Source organism: Hypanus sabinus, chromosome 9 (genome assembly GCF_030144855.1).
Source record: "Hypanus sabinus isolate sHypSab1 chromosome 9, sHypSab1.hap1, whole genome shotgun sequence".
Lineage (NCBI taxonomy): Eukaryota > Metazoa > Chordata > Chondrichthyes > Myliobatiformes > Dasyatidae > Hypanus > Hypanus sabinus.
The window spans coordinates 154,194,198-154,210,955 of NC_082714.1; the positions used below are offsets into that span (position 1 = coordinate 154,194,198).

The following is a 16,758-nucleotide window of genomic DNA, read 5'->3' on the forward strand; positions in this document are numbered from 1 at the left end:
CGTCTGGTAGGCGCTTCAGATCCCTCCAGACTACGACTAATAGGCACTGGAGAAGTTTTTTCCCTACTGCGGTCACTTTGCTGAACAGTTAACTGCCGGTTAACTGTCGGCTAACTATTACTGCCAGGGAGCTATGGACTTGGTCCCCAAGATCCCTCTGCTCATCAACACTGTTAAGGATCTGGTGTTGCATATAAAGTAAACCAGATAAACACAGCAAACTTCATTCCCCTGAAGTACTTTGGAAGATTTTGTAACTGTGTAGCTTTCTAGTGATCATAATTGATATTAGTAGTTCTTTAAAAATCCTGATTTATTTAATTACCTGACAATTAAGTTCCAAATTATTATGGTGGGATTTGAACTTAGTCAATGGATCGGTTGCCAAGGACTCAGAATTATTATTCAAGTAACTAAATTATTTCTGTCATTCTCAACGGTGGTGCTTTCTGGATTTCTAGCATCAGATTCTGCAAGTGAAGGTTGATAGATTCTTGCTTACTAAGGCTGTCAAAGGTTATGGGGAGAAGGCAGGAGAATAGGGTTGAGAGGGAAAATAAATCAGCCATGGCAGAACGGCAGAGAGGAATCAATGGGCTGAATGGCCACATTCTGCTCTTATGACTATTCATCTCTGCAGCTATACAACACTGAAAATTATCTGTACTTCTTTCTTGATTATTTGTGACACTATGTCCCTTTAGTTCTCAGAGTCCTAAAGATCTAGATTCCCTTCTTAAAATTCTCTGCATTGACTTACAACTTTAAAACAATTCTCAAACCGACCTCTGATGTCTCCCTTAATATTCTACTTAGCTTCGGTTTTTACTTGCTAACATTCCTGTTAAATCCCTTAGAGCTACTTAAGACATGGTAAAGGCACTAAATAATGGAATTTGTTATGTGAAGCCGACAAAATGTTCTAATGACGGAAAAAATTTGTTGCTCGAGGCCCTGACAACAAAATAACCTCGAAACCTTTCATTTTCCTTTCTGTTTCATGTAAATTCTGAACGGATGAGGCTTTCAGCTTTTATAGATGGATTGACCAACAAAATTCTGAATGTTGTGAAGCCAGTTGGTTAAGAAAATAGATTACAATTATTGTAAGAAGCAAATAGGTAAAGATGGATTTTTTTTGGCACATCAGTAAAATAAAACGTTCCAATTATCAGCTGTACATAAAAAAACAGGTCTGAACTCAAAGCTAAACTCTTATTAGGAGTTTTAACTAATTGGAACTAACAAACCAAAAATATTACTTCCTGCCATTGAGGCAGAAAAGGACAAATTAAAGGTCTGACAATCAACACTGGTGCAACTCGGGTGAGCACTTAGCCCACTACTCTACTCTCTCTATACCCTTGACTGTGTGGCTAGACACGGCTCAAATACCATCTATACATTTGCTGATGGTGCAACCATTGTTGGTAGAATCTCAGATAGAGTCGAGAGGGCGTACAGGAGAGAGATATATCGACTAATAGAGTGGTGTCACAGCAACAACCTTGCACTCAACGTCAGTAAGACAAAAGAGCTGATTGTGGACTTCAGGAAGGGTAAGACGAAGGAACACATACCAATCCTCATAGAGGGATCAGAAGTGGAGAGAGTGAGCAACTTCAAGCTCCTGGGTGTCAACATCTCTGTGGACCTAACCTGGTCCCAACTTATCAATGCACCTATAAAGAAGGCAAGGCAGCAACTATTCTTCATTAGGAGTTTGAAGAGATTTGGTACGTCATCAAGTACACTCAAAAACTTCTATAGATGTACTGTGGAGAGCATTCTGAGAGGCTACATCACTGTCTGGTATGGAGGGAGGGGGGGTTGGGAACTGCACAGGACCAAAAGGAGTTATAGGCAGGTGGTCACACCAGGGCCAAGGGAGAAAGACAAGTGGGTCATAGTCAGGAGAGGGAAGGAGAAGAGTCAGGTACTAGAGAGTACCCCTGTGGCTGTACCCCTTGACAATAAGTGGCACAGGGTCCAGCCTTGTAGCTCAGAAGGGTAGGGAAAGCAAGAGAAAGGCAGTAGTGATAGGAGACTCTATAGTTAGGGAGTCAGACGGATGATTCTGTGGACGCAGGAAAGAAACTCGGATGGTAGTTTACCTCCCAGGTGCCAGGGTCCAAGTTGTTTCAGATCCCATCCAAGATATCCTGCAATGGGAGGGAGAACAGCCAGAGGTCGTGGCACATAATGGTACCAATGACATAGGTAGGAAAAGGGAAAAGACTACAGGGAGTTAGGAAGGAAGTTGAGAAGCAGGACTTCAAATATAGTAATCTCAGGATTACTGCCTGTGCCACTTGACAGTGAGTATAGAAATAGAATGAGGTGGAGGATAAATGTGTGGCTGAGGGATTGGAGCAGGGGGCAGGGATTCAGATTTCTGGATCATTGGGACCTCTTTTGGGGTAGGTGTGACCTGTACAAAAAGGACGGGTTGCACTCGAATCCCAGGGGGCCAATATCCTGGCAGGGAGGTTTGCTAGGGCTACTGGGGAGAATTTAAACTAAAATTTTTGAGGGGTGGGAACCAAACTGAAGAGACTGGGGAAGAGACGGTTGGCTCACAAATAGAGAAAGCTTGGAGACAGTGTGTGAGGGAGGATAGGCAGGTGATAGAGAAGGGACACGCTCAGACTGACAGTTTGAAGTGTGCCTATTTTAACGCAAGGAGTATCGTGAACAAAGCGGATGAGCTTAGAGTGTGGATCAGTACTTGGAGCTATGATGTGCTGGCCATCACAGAGACTTGGATGGCTCAGGGACAGGAATGGTTATTTCAAGTGCCGGGTTTTACATATTTCAGAAAGGACAGGGAGGGAGGCAAAAGAGGTGGGGGAGTGGAACTGTTGATCAGAGATAGTGTCATGGCTGCAGAAAAGGTGGACGTCATGGAAGGATTGTCTACTGAGTCTCTGTCGGTGGAGGTTAGGAACAAGAAGAGGTTAATAATTTTACTGGGTGTTTTTTTTATAGGCCGCTCAATAGTAACAGGGATATCGAGGAGCTGACAGGGAAACAGATCCTGGATAGGTGTAATAATAAGAATTGTCATAATGGGAGATTTTAATTTTCCAAATATTGACTGGAATCTCACTACAGCAAGGGGTTTAGATGGGGTGGAGTTTATTAGGTGTGTTCAGAAAGGTTTCTTGACACAATATGTAGATAAGCCTACAAGAGGAGAGACTGTACTTGATCCGGTATTGGGAAATGAACCTGCTCAGGAGTCAGACCTCTCAGTCGGAGAGCATTTTGAAGACATAATTCTATCTCCTTTACAATAGCATTGGAGAGAGATAGGAACCAACAAGTTAGAAAACTGTTTAATTGGAGTAAGGGGAATTATGAGACTATCAGGCAGGAAATTGGAAGCTTAAATTGAGAACAGATGTTCTGAGGGAAAGTATGGAAGAAATGTGGCAAATGTTCAGGGGATATTTGTGTGGAGTTCTGCATAGGTACGTTCCAATGAGACAGGGAAGTTATAGTAGGGTACAGGAACGGTGGTGTACAAAGGCTGTAATAAATCTAGTCAAGAAGAAAAGCTTACAAAATGTTCAGAGAGCTAGGTAATGTTAGAGATCTAGAAGATTATAAGGCTAACAGGAAGGAGCTTAAAAAGGAAATTAGGAGAGCCAGAAGGGGCCATGAGAAGGGCTTAGCGGGCAGGATTAAGGAAAACCTCAAGGCATTCTACATGTAGGTGAAGAGCAAGAGGATAAGACATGAAAGAACAGGACCTATCAAGTGTGACAGTGGGAAAGTGTATATGGAACCAGACGAAATAGCAGAGGTACTTAATGAATACTTTACTTCAGTATTCACTATGGAAAAGGATCTTAGTGATTGTAGTGATGACTTACAGTCGATTGAAAAGCTTGAGCATGTCAATATTAAGAAAGAGGATGTGCTGGAGCTTTTGGAAAGCATCAAGTTGGATAAGTTGCTGGGATCGGATGATATGTAATCCAGGCTGCTGTGGGAGGTGAGAGAAGAGATTGCTGAGCCTCTGGCAATGATCTTTGCATCATCAATGGGGACAGGAGAGGTTCTGGAGGATTGGAGAGTTGTGGATGTTGTTCCTTTATTCAAGAAAGGGAGTAGAGATAGCCAAGGAAATTATAGACCAGTGAGTCTTACTTCAGCAGTTAGTCAAATGATGGAGAAAATCCTGAGAGGCAGGATTAATGAACATTTGGAGAGGTATAATATGAATAGGAATAGTCAGCATGGCTTTATCAAGGGCAGGTCGTGCCTGATAGAATTTTTTGAGGATGTGACTAAACATATTGATGAAGGAAGAGCAGTAGATGTTGTGTAAATGGATTTCAGCAAGGCATTTGATAAGGTACCCCATGCAAGGCTTATTGAGAAAGTAAGGAGGCATGGGATCCAAGGGGACATTGCTTTGTGGATCCAGAACTGGCTTTCCCACAGAAGGCAAAGAGTGGTTGTAGACAGGTCAGATTCTGCATGGAGGTCAGTCACCAGTGGGGTGCCTCAGGGATCTGTTCTGGGACCCTTACTCTTCGTGATTTTTATAAATGACCTGGATGAGGAAGTGGAGGGATGGATTAGTAAGTTTGCTGATGACATAAAGGTTGGAGGTGTTGTGGATAGTGTGGAGGGCTGTCAGAGGTTACAGTGGGACATTGATAGGATGCAAAACTGGGCTGAGAAGTGGCAGATGGCGTTCAACCCAGATAAGTGTGAGGTGCTTCATTTTGGTAGGTCAAACATGATGGCAGAATATAGTATTAATTGTAAGACTCTTGGCAGTGTGGAGGATCAGAGGGATCTTGGGGTCCGAGTCCTTAGGACACTCCAAGCAGCTGCGCAGGTTGATTCTGTGGTTAAGGCTGCATACACTGTATTGGCCTTTATTAACTGTGGAATTGAATTTAGGAGCCAAGAGATAATTTTGCAGCTATATAGAACCCTGGTCAGAGTCCACTTGGAGTACCGTACTCAGTTCTGGTTGCCTCACTACAGGAAGGATGTGGAAGCCATAGAAAGGGTGCAGAGGAGATTTACAAGGACGTTGCCTGGATTGGGGAGCATGCCTTATGAAAACAGGTTGAGTGAACTCAGCCTTTTCTCCTTGGAGCAACGGAGGATGAGGGGTGACCAGATAGAGCTGTATAAAATGATGAGAGGCATTGATTGTGTGGATAGTCAGAGGCTTTTTCCCCAGGGCTGAAATGGTTGCCACAAGAGGACACAGGTTTAAGGTGCTGGGGAGTAGGTACATAGGAGTGGTCAGGGCAATCTATTTATTTATTTATTTATTTATTTACTCGTGCAGAAAGTGGTGAGTGCGTGGAATGAGATGCCGGCAACGGTGGTGGTGGTGGATATGATAGGGTCTTTCAAGAGGCTTTTGGATAGGTATGTGGAGCTTAGAAAAATAGAGGGCCATGGGTAAGCCTAGTAATTTCTAAGTTAGGGCCATGTTTGGCACAGCTTTGTGGGCTGAAGGGCCTGTATTGTGCTGTAGGTTTTCTATGTTTCTATGAAAGAAGCTGCAGAGGATCATAAATGTAGTTGGCTTCATCTTGGGACTAGCCTACAAAGTACCCAAGACATCTTCAAGGAGTGGTGTCTCAGAAAGGCAGCGTCCATTATTAAAGACCTCCAGCACCCAGGGCATGTCCTTTTCTCACTGTTACCATCAGGTAGGAGATCCAGAAGCCTAAAGGCACACTCAGAAATTCAGGGACAGCTTCTTCCCCCTGCCATCCGATTCCTAAATGGACATTGAATCTGTGAACACTACCTCACTTTTAAAATACATATCATTTCTGTTTTTGCATGTTTTTAAATCTATTCAATATACATATATCTGATTTATTTATTTATTTATTTATTATTACATATTGCATTGAACTGCTGCTGCTAAGTTAACAAATTTCACAACACATACCGGTGATAATAAACCTGATTCTGATTCTGGATACAGTGGATGTGGAGAGGATGTTTCCAGCATTGGGGGAGATTAGGACCAGAGTGCACAGCCTCAGAATAGAAGGAAGTCCATTAGAACAGAGATGAGGAAAACATTCTTTAACCAGAGGGAGGTGAATCTGTGGAATTCATTGCCACCAACATCTCTGTCGGTCACTGCCAAATCACTGGGTATATATTAGGGTGATAGGTTCTTGATTAATCAGGGTGTGGAAGGTTATGGGCAGAAGGTAGGGGAAATGGTTGAGAGGGATAATAAATTAAAATCAGGTTTTTATCACTGGCATGTGTTGTAAAATTTGCCAACAGCAGTAGCAGTTTAATACATGATAATGTAGAAAGAAAAAAAATATATAGACTAAATAGATTAAGAATAGTGCAAAACAGAAGTAATATATGTTAAAAAGAAAGTGAGGACATGTTCATGGGTTCAAAGTCCACTTAGGAATCAGATGGCAAAGGGGAAGAAGTTGTCCCTGAATTGTTGTGTCTGTATCTCCTTCCTGACAGTAAAAATGAGAAGAGGGCATGGCCTGGGTAACGGGGGTCCTTAATAATGGACATCACCTTTCTGAGGCACCGTTCCTTGAAAGTGTCTTGGATACTATGGAGGCTAGTACCCTAGTTAGAGATGACTTATTTTACAACTTGAATCAGTCATGATGGAATGGTGGGGAAAACTCAATGGGCTGAATGGCCTAATTTGCTCCATGGTCTTATAATCTAAAGCAGCGAGAAGGGCTGAGCAAAGTTATTGACTTTGGCGAAACAAAATGCAGAGAGATAGCTCTGTGTACAGCATGAATGATAGTTCTATCTGATGTTGAGTAAATATTTACCATTTTCCCTCATGACTATGATGAATAAATAGTGAACCAGAATCAGGATTTTTATCACTGACATACGTTGTGAATTTGTTATTTTGTAGCAACAATACAGTGCAATACATAAAAGATACCATTAAGTTACGAGATATAAAAAATAAATAAGTAGTGCAAAAATAATTTGTGCTTTCATGAAATTGGATGGTTATGTAGGAGGAAAGGGTTAGACTGAAGAGTTAAAAGATTGGCACAACATTGTGGGCCAACTAACCTGTGCTATAATACTCTCTGTTCTATGAGAAAAGAGAGCAAAATAGTGAGTTTGTGTTTGTGGACTGTTTAGAAAACTGATGCCGAGGGAAAGAAAGTGTTCCTAAATCACTGAGTGTGTGTTTCTCAGGCTCCCGTGCCTCCTCCCCTGGCAGTGGTAATGAGAAGAGGGCATGACCTGGATGGTTGGGAGTCCTTCATGATGGATGCCCTCTTGTTGAGCTATTTCCTTTTGGCAAGGTCCTAGTATCAATGAAGAAGATGGCTGTAGGCTAAAAGGATGTCTATCAATTTGCATTTAAAACTCATAGATGTGTATTCTCAATAGGGTAATAATGACAGAGTTTCACGATCTGAAAGGACAATGAAAGGTAATTGTTGCTGGGCCTGTATTCACTGGCGTTTCGACGAACAAGAGGAGATTTCATTGAAACCTATTGAATACTGAAAGGGTAGGTAAGAGTCTCTGTGGAGAGGATGCTTCCTTTAGCGAGGGAGACTAGTACTAGAGGGCACAGCCTCAGACTACAAAGATGCCCTTTTGAAACATAGATGAGAAGGAATTTCTTTACTGCCAGGGCGGTGGCTCTGTGGAATTCATTGCCACGGATGGCTATGGAAGCCAAGTCATTGGCGTGTTTTTTTTTAAAGCATAGGTTGATAGATAAGTTCTTAATAAGTAGGGGCGTCGAAAGTTACGGGGAAAAGGCAGAATGAAGTTGAGAAGGATGATAAATCAGCAATGATGGATTGACGGAGCAGACTTGATGGGCCAAATGGCCGAATTCCGCTCCTGTATCTTATGGCCGGCATCAGAGTGTGATCTTATCTGTATACGGGCTAGGGTTAATCATGCGGATCAGGGTAAGAAACTCCGCAGATTTTGCTTTCATATCAGTATTTAGACATCAGTAAAACCAAACGAAGGCTACAGTACTGCACCAGCTGAATTAAACTGGCCTACAGGGGAAGTTGAAATCTGCTTTGAAGTTCTTCCTTTCAGAATAACTTGTATTCATTTGTTATTACGTAATCTGCCAAGCCACCACCCATTTCACTGAATGTTTTCCATTAGCTGCGCGGAAAAGTATCAGTTACCTTGTGTTACTAAATGATTACATAGCTGTTACTGCCGAAATCGATGGGAAATAGAAAGTTGACACTTAATCCGCACGTAGTGTTATTTGGTAAAGCGAATTACTAGATATTTAAAAATAAGGCAATAACCAAGCGGTTTTCAGCTAACTACTGAAATTACTCACCCACATCTGTGTTTTACCTCCAATTTACTCTTACCTTTCTGTGTGGGCCCTTACCAAACGCCTTATGAAAATTCAATACACGACTCCTCATTAAAGTATTGAGAGCAGTTTTGGGTCCATTATGCAAGAAAGGATGTACTGGCATTGGAGAGGATCCAGAGGTTCATGAGAATGGTCCAGGGAATGAAAGGGTTAACGTGTGGGGAGCATTTCATAGCACAGGGCCTGTACTCGCTGGCGTTCAGAATAATGGCGGGGGGGTGGGGGGGATCGTGTTGAAATCCACCGAATATTGAAAGAAGTGGTTAGATGTGGAGGCGATGTTTCCTGTAGTGGGGGAACAGCCTCAGAACAGAGGAATGTCCATTTAGAACAGGGATGCGGAGGAACTTATTTAGTCAGAGGTTGGTAAATCTGTGGAATTTATTGTCACAGGCGGCTGTGGAAGCCAGAGCATTGGGTACATTTAAAGCAGAGGTTGATGGGTTCTTGAGTCAGGGCGTCAATGGTTAGGATGAGAAGGCAGGCAAATGGGGTTGAGAGGGATAATAGATCAGTCGAGATGGAAGAATGGAGCAGACACAATGAGCTGAATGACCTAATACTGCTCCTATGTCTTGTGGTCTGTTACGAGTCCCCTGTACTTCCAGATACATTCAACTTGGGGCTTAGCAGAATGGTTTGCATTTAAGTTACTGCCATCAGAGCATGTCCACAACTTAGGTCTTTAGAATGTGGGAGGAAACCTACATAGTTACAGGGAGAATGAACAAACTCCTTCCAGTTAGCAGAGTACTTAAAGAATTCTTCACAGAGGGGGGGGGGGAATGAGCTGCCAGTGAATGTGGTGGATGCGAGTTTGATTTGGTTAAGTACATGGATGAGAGGGGTAGACAATGCTTTGGTTCAGGTGCAGGGCAATGGGACTAGGCAGAATACGTTTGGCAAGGACTAGATGGGCTGAACAGCATGTTTCTGTGCTCTATGACTCAGGGAACTCAATGATCAGTTTGTGCACAGGAAGTTCCCACAATCCTCAATGAACCATTGATCAAAAACCCCAAGACCTCCTGCAGAGTATCATCATCAGTGCCATGGTTAAGTCCATTATTCTTTTAAACCAGGGATTCCCAACCTTTTATGTGCCACAGAGCTTTACAATTAACCGGGGGGGGGGGGGGGGGAGACCCCTGCTTTAAACGGTGCCTCTTCTAGCTGGTGAGCCAGTAGTTCAATGGGCAGCATGATAACGTAGCAGACAGAGCTATCACTTTACAGTGCCAGAGATCACTGACTGGGGTTTGCCATTCTCCCTGTAACCATGTGGGTTTCCTCCCACATTCCAAAGGCATATGGTTTGGATGAGTGAGTTGTGGGGTTGCAATGATGGCACTGAAACATGGTACTTGCAGACTGCTCAGCACAATCCCCATTTATTTGGTTTGATGAAAAACTACGCAATTCACTGTACTTTGCAATGTACATGTGACAAATAAAGCTAATCCTTCTCTGTTCTGTATGTCTCTCCCTCAAGATTCAACAGTACAGTCCTCACACTGCCCTGGAGCAGCAGCCTAGAGTCTGGATGCACAAACTTAATATCAAGAGGCAGCAGTGTTTTTGAAGCAAAGCGGACACTAACAAGCATGCTGTACATTCTGAATACTTTGCAAGAGTACTTTACGTTCAGCTTGTACCAGCAGAGGTACGCACTTTGCAGATTTACAGTATTCACTCCCAAGAGTCACTTTTATTCTCTTATTTCACTCTCTAGCCAAAGCCTTGTACTTTTTGATATATTTGTTATGACAAGAACTTGGATTTCACATGTACTCAGCCTGCAAGATTGCCAATAATTTTGACATAAAAATCAGTCTTCTTAAGCTTTTTTCCCTTCAGGGGCTTGAATTATCCTACCATATGTTTCTTTTGTTCTTGGTTCTTTCATAATTTTACACTTTTCCATCTTTCAGTGAATGGAACAGATTTAATAAATTACCTAGTGACTGTTGGTAGCATTCTCAGTTTAGAAGGTTAAGGGTTTCAAGAGCTGCTCCACAGATTTGGAGCACAAGTCTTGGCTGGACCTCTTGTCTAGTTCTGAGCTCCAAGTCATCGAAAAGAGCCCTCTCTTCTGTTAGGAATGTTAGTGATCCAAAGGCATTTCTTTGTAGGATATGGGAGTTATTCTAGCGGCCTGGTAATCAGATTCATTAAACTGGGTTAATTGGCTATTACTTATCAGCATACTCCTGTTTTGGGAGAGATCGTTGAACACAAACGCATCTCAAAGTTCAACCCTTCGTCCCCGTGGTGAGAGGTGTAAACAGTCAAGGCTGGCCAACAGGCTTTGGTAAAGCTGTTTAGGCCAAACACCTATATAGTGGATACAATGGATTGCAGAAGCATTGATGAACTCCAACTGTACCATCAACTTTAGAGGATGATGAAGATGGGCAGTCATCGATGGCCAATGCTCTGCTTAGGAGCTAAGGGCCCATGTAAGTTGAACACAAATGGATTCCCTTTGTATTTTTTTTAAAACAGTGACAGTACTTCACAAGATCCAAAATGGAAATCCTGTGGGAGACCTATTGGCCCCAAAGCTGGGCAAATCAAAATATGCATCATGTGGGGAGACCATTTGGCTCCAGTGATAGGCAAATTCAAACTGCGTTGTGACGGATGTGATTTGGCCCCAAAGCTGGGCAAAGAGAAACCAGTTCTTGCCACTGCTGCACCCCAGTTCCATTTACTGCCTTGAAGATTCCAGCACCCAAATATTCAACCAGTTACCTTCTAAATGGAGTGAGCTTTCCTGTAACCAGTTTCAGTGTCCAGATCACCAACAAGCTAGGCAGAAATATAGTTTTATCCAGCCACTCCCAGCATAGCTAAGTTTTATGAATCTACAATCTTCTAATCATTGACTGTAAAGAGCTATGTGATATAACCATATAACAATTACAGCACTGAAGCAGGCCATCTCGGCTCTTCTAGTCCATGCCGAACGCTTACTCTCACCTAGTCCCACTGACCTGCACTCAGCCCATAACCCTCCATTCCTTTCCTGTCCATATACCTATCCAATTTTGCTTTAAATAATACTGAACCTGCCTCTACCACTTCTACTGGAAGTTTATTCCACACAGCTACCACTCTGAGTAAAGAAATTCCCCCTCATGTTACACTTAAACTTTTGCCCCTTAAGTCTCAACTCATGTCCTCTTGTTTGAATCTCCCTACTCTTAATGGAAAAAGCCTATCCACGTCAGCTCTATCTATCCCCCTCATAATTTTAAATACCTCTATCAAGTCCCCCCCCCCCCCCTTCAATCTTCTATGCTCCAAAGAATAAAGATCTAACTTGTTCAATCTTTCCCTATAACTTAGGTGCTGAAACCCGGGTAACATTCTAAAGATAAGAACTTAAATACCAGTAGTTGGTCATTCAATCCATTACACTTATTTTTACCTTTAAATATTTTCTTTGGTGCACTAACCCCAAAACACTTGATTCCATAATATCTACTGATGTTAACAATATTGGTGTTATTGTACTCAGCAATTCAGTTTCCACATCCTTAACAAGTGAACTCCAGGGATGAAGAAATTTTTCAGTTCTGTCCTGAGTGGCTAAGATGAGTCTGTAACCCTCGGTTTCCACATATCCCAGCCAGGGGAGAGACCAACTCCGTATTTACCCTTCAAGCCTCCTAGGAACTCTGTACATTTTGACATGATTACCTCTCATTCTTACACACTGGAGAAGGTGCTGATGTTGCTCTGATGTTCTGCGGTTGTGAGAGATATTTTATAAATATCTTCATTCATATGGTAGTTTTTCTTTGGGTAGCAATAGACTGTTGGCCACACAAAATCAAGACAGAAAAAGGCAGTTCCACAATATTTCTTTCTTCCAATATTCTGAAGACATTTTAAGAAATCAGTAATCCACTTGAATGAAATAAACAAAATCATTAACATTTAAGAGGTTGCAATATTCACAAGTATTGTCAAATGGCAACACTTCCGTACTGGAATATACTGCTGTAATAATTTAATAAATTATATCTCCTTTAAAGACAGTTTACCAGAGTAAATGTTCAGAGTAAGGAGCAAATCCAATTAAAAGAAAGTCAAAGCATGCCTTTTCCAAGTTTTAAATAAATTCAAATCAGGTTGCATGTATTATCCCAGGCTGTATTCCAAGGGACACCTTATGTGCACATAGACTTGGTTTCAGCAGGGTAAGTTTTATCCATCGTGCCAAATGGCGATCAAGACAAGTTCCACAATGTAGGAAGGGATATATAGAGATAAAAATGAATACTTCTGCTATCACTTTCAACCTACATCTCTTCTTAGCTAGAGTAACACATACAAAATGCTAGAGGAACTCAATGTCAGGTAGTATCTATGGAATGGATAAACAGTCCACATTTTGAGCTGAGACACTTCATCAGGACTTCTTAGCCATCACTTAATCTTGAGACAACATTGTACGTTGTTAATAGATACTGATCTACAGGTTATCCACATCCTGAAACAGGAAAATATTTTTTTAAATTATTCTGTAATCCAGTTCAAATTAAGTATTTACAATTCAAAATAAATGTCTTTTATATAAAAACATCAAGAACTGTCTTTTAGCTTGTCAAAGCAATTAATTTGGCTTCAGTTCAAAAGAGATGTCTCTCAATTTATGCAAAAGCCAGGTCAATGATTGAATTTGTCCAAAATCTTCTGGTTTGCCAGTGCAACTAAGCTGGTTTCGTAAGGCTCATCGGCACATAAATATTAGAAGCAACATGTTCACTCAAGTACTCTCCTCCTTTCTCTTCATACTCAGAGAGTGTGATCCAGCCCTCAGTTCGATCCTTGTGCTTCACAGCCCAATCACGAGCACCAAACCAGGCATCCAGAACAGGATTGGCAGCAACAACCACCTGAAAGACACAAAGACCCCATATCAATCCAGAAGTGACTTAAAGGAGAAAGGTGACTTCATAACAATTGATGGCGATATTGATTCACTTCTATAGATTTTGTTTCAAGGAGATAAATCTGAATGTACACAAGTATTTGAGTTGGTCTCTTTTCACTAAGGACTCATATTGCAAACTTGCCCATAATCATGGAACAAAAGACCTCTCAAACTTGTAGTTTTGGCTTTGAAGAATCTGGGATTGTTACATATTCGCAGTTTTAATTGTACCTCAGTGATTGATGAAAACAGAGCAATGATGCCTGTGTGCAAAGATTCCTCATCTTGAAGACCACAAAAATTTACCCAAATTTCAGCAAGGAATCAGAAATCATAACGCTAAATTAATGCACAAACAGGAAAGCTCATCTCTCTCGTACAAAGGCAACAACATCAGCAATAGATATGTTCTGAAATAAAAGAATTTAGGAATTGTTGCAATTAATTGCTGATTCCTTAAGGTTGTCATAGCTGAGGGGTGGTAGTGAGGATAAGCTCCCACAACCTATTAAACGCTCATAAAGTTGTGTATCTCCAATAGTCCCAAGAACCAAGTCCAGCTCCTGGCCTTCACGAGTGACTTAGCTACTAAGATCAGCAGAGCAGTTCTTATTGTTACGAAAAGGGGCAAAGGCATGCTACTATCACCTTAAAATCAGTTGTTTCAGGCAGACGGGGCTCGTCACCCGTGGTTGGCAACTCATCTAGGAGAATGAAAGCTCTGATCTCAAACCTCCGTTGCACTGCGGCCATACCCATTCCTCGGAAGGGCTTCAGGAGTAAAATCCAGTGCTGAAGTCCCTAAAGCAGCCCAATGTTGAGTTCAACACTGTCTGGCAACTCCCATGACGCCACTGTTGCCAAACTACATCGGTCTCTGCCTTTGGATTCATCAGCTAAATGGGGGGGGGGGGGGGGTGGGGGAGAGCCTACCACATGGACAACAGCTTGCTCTACATTTCGTACTGCCTTGCATCATGTAGACTGCTGGGATGCAATATTCACAGTCGCCCCTTGGGGGGGGGGGGGGGGGAGAGCCTCCACAACAATTGCTGCTGAACAGATTCAGAGTGAAAACTCCTTACAGTTCATTCTTGCCCTTCTAAACATATAATATACAATGTAAATCAGGAATTCCTTTCTGGCAATTCTGCTTAAATTGAATCATTGTAGTCAGATTAAATGGTCATTCATCTCATCTGCTGTTTATACAACTTTGTGGAGCTCGAATAGTCTGCACCTCAAGTATGATTAGATGGTGATAAAATCATTTAGGACATGAAGTGATGTAGAAGCTCTTCTAGATGGGCAACAAACCCCAATAGGTTATTACTTTTCTGGCTACTAAATGTCAGTTAGATATAACGTTTAAGAGAATTACCTAACAACAGAAAGCAAAGCCAAGATGACGCCAGGGATATAAGGTGACAAAACCGCTAGATATTCTACTTCAGGGGTTCCCATGGATGCCATGGATCATTAAGCAAGGGGTCCATGAACACCAAGTAGGGAACCCCTGTACTAAATGTACTTCTTCTGAACTACTAGTAATGCAATTCACTGCCTGTAATTTCCCTTTAAGAAACAAACTTCTGAACCGTCTAAACAAACTAGTGGTTTTATGATCTTCTGAAGGATTTGGCAAACTTGACTCTCAGGAAAGTGGGTATGACCATCGCCAGAAAGAGCTCCAGAGGCGACCAAGCCAGATTAAAGCATCGAGACCCAAGAGTGGAAAACAAATCAATGCTCAGCCCCACTACAACTTGCGAGCCAAGATCCCCCACCTGCGCCTGTTGCATCTGCCCATGTTTGATCTGTCTCCCTCTTTTCTCACTACTACCGTCAGGTGGGAGGTGCAGGTATCTTGGGTCCCATGTCACCAGGCTCAGGAACAGCCCTGGGCTCCTGGAACAGAGTGAATAGCTTCACCCGCACCAGCACTGAACTGACTTCCACAGCTTGTAGACCAGCCTTTTTTATGCCATTAAGCAAGGGGTCTGTGGACCCAGGTTGGGAACCCCTACTGTAGACAGACTTTAGGTAGGACTCTAAACTCTACCTTTGTTAGTATGGTTTTACATGGATTCTATTGTACTAAGTTCCTGCGAAGGCCTGCAAGAAAATGTATCTCAAGGCTACATATGTTTTACATACTTTAATAATAAATTTTCTTTTGAACTTTTTTTGGAGTACTTTTCAATAAAGGTGTACTACGCAGGAGAAAATAAATGAGATCAGTAACCATCATATGCAACTGAAACTAGAGCAAAGACCGTTGCTTCTTTTTATGTAAAGATCTCAAAAATCTTCAAATAAAAGCTTCAAAGATTGGCTCCAAGCCCAGTGGACATTAGTGTTCTTTCAAAGTTTTTTTCAGTGAAGCCAAGTACCCCTGGATTACACCAAGCACATATATTCTGCATGACTCTAAATTGATTTGCAGATGCATTAGTTGGAGAAAATCCATTAAAAGTTATCAGATCTCTGAATAATAAAAAAAACTTGCAGATGGTGGAAATCTAAAATAAAAACAAAATGTTGGAAATACTTAGGTGAGGCCACATGTGTGAGAACAGTAGAGTTAACATTTCAAATTACAACCTCTATCAAATCCCTGATGTCCAAAATCTTATTGAATTCTCCGGTAATCAAGCTCCTTAGCTTTATAGTTAATCAAAAGATTTGTTTTTATTCTGAGTTTGCCATTATGACAAAGGCATTATGGAATTTTTCATGCCTACATGCTTTTTCCCCCCCAATTCTTTATAGCTTCATTGCACTAAGTCAAATAGCACAATTAATTATTCGTTAATCCCCATGAGTTTTGGGCAGATGGGGCCATCAGCCATGGTTGGCAGCTCATCTATGATAAGGAAAACTCTGATCTCGAACTGCCACAGCCTTGCAGCTATACCCACTCATGGGAAGGCATCAAGAATAAACCCCAAGAGAAAAACCCAGAGCTGGAGACCATAAGGCAGATCTACACTGAGTTCAACTGCAACACTACTGGTGCCAAACTCTGCCTTTCCTTTGGATTCATCACATGCTTAGAGAGGGGGAAGCTTGCTACATGGGCAACAATCTGCTCTCCATATTACACTGCCCTGGTTTGCGAACATAGACAGCTCGGACGCAACATCCGTGGTCAACCATGACCGACGAAGGCATGTAATCCTCATGGTCATGGAAATAAGATGTTAGTTATCCAAAATGAAACTTGCTGTTGCAATAAAATGGTAGAGGGTGACAAGGAGGTTTAACCATTGAAAAGTCCAAGGTCTGTTTTGTACCCCTATCATTAATGGTATAAAGGAAGAAAATGTAAAAGTGGGAAATGGGTCAGGTTGATCGTGGAGTAGGTTCATAGAGATCAGCTGAACATTTTGGGCCAAAGGCTCTGTACAATGCCGTACATCTAAAACTTCTTCCA

The 16,758-nt window shown here is 41.9% G+C and overlaps 1 protein-coding gene across 2 annotated transcripts in view; it reads right to left on the reverse strand.

Annotated features, from left to right (window-relative positions):
• Window positions 1–12,380: 12,380 nt before the first annotated feature.
• actr5 (actin related protein 5) overlaps window positions 12,381–16,758 on the reverse strand; it is an 84,866-nt gene continuing 80,488 nt past the window's right edge. For both annotated transcript variants that reach the window (XM_059980848.1, XM_059980847.1), the window contains one exon: window positions 12,381–13,284. In XM_059980848.1, the coding sequence (XP_059836831.1) occupies window positions 13,099–13,284 (186 nt within the window). In that variant the 3' untranslated portion in view covers window positions 12,381–13,098. The remainder of the gene's footprint in view (window positions 13,285–16,758) is intronic.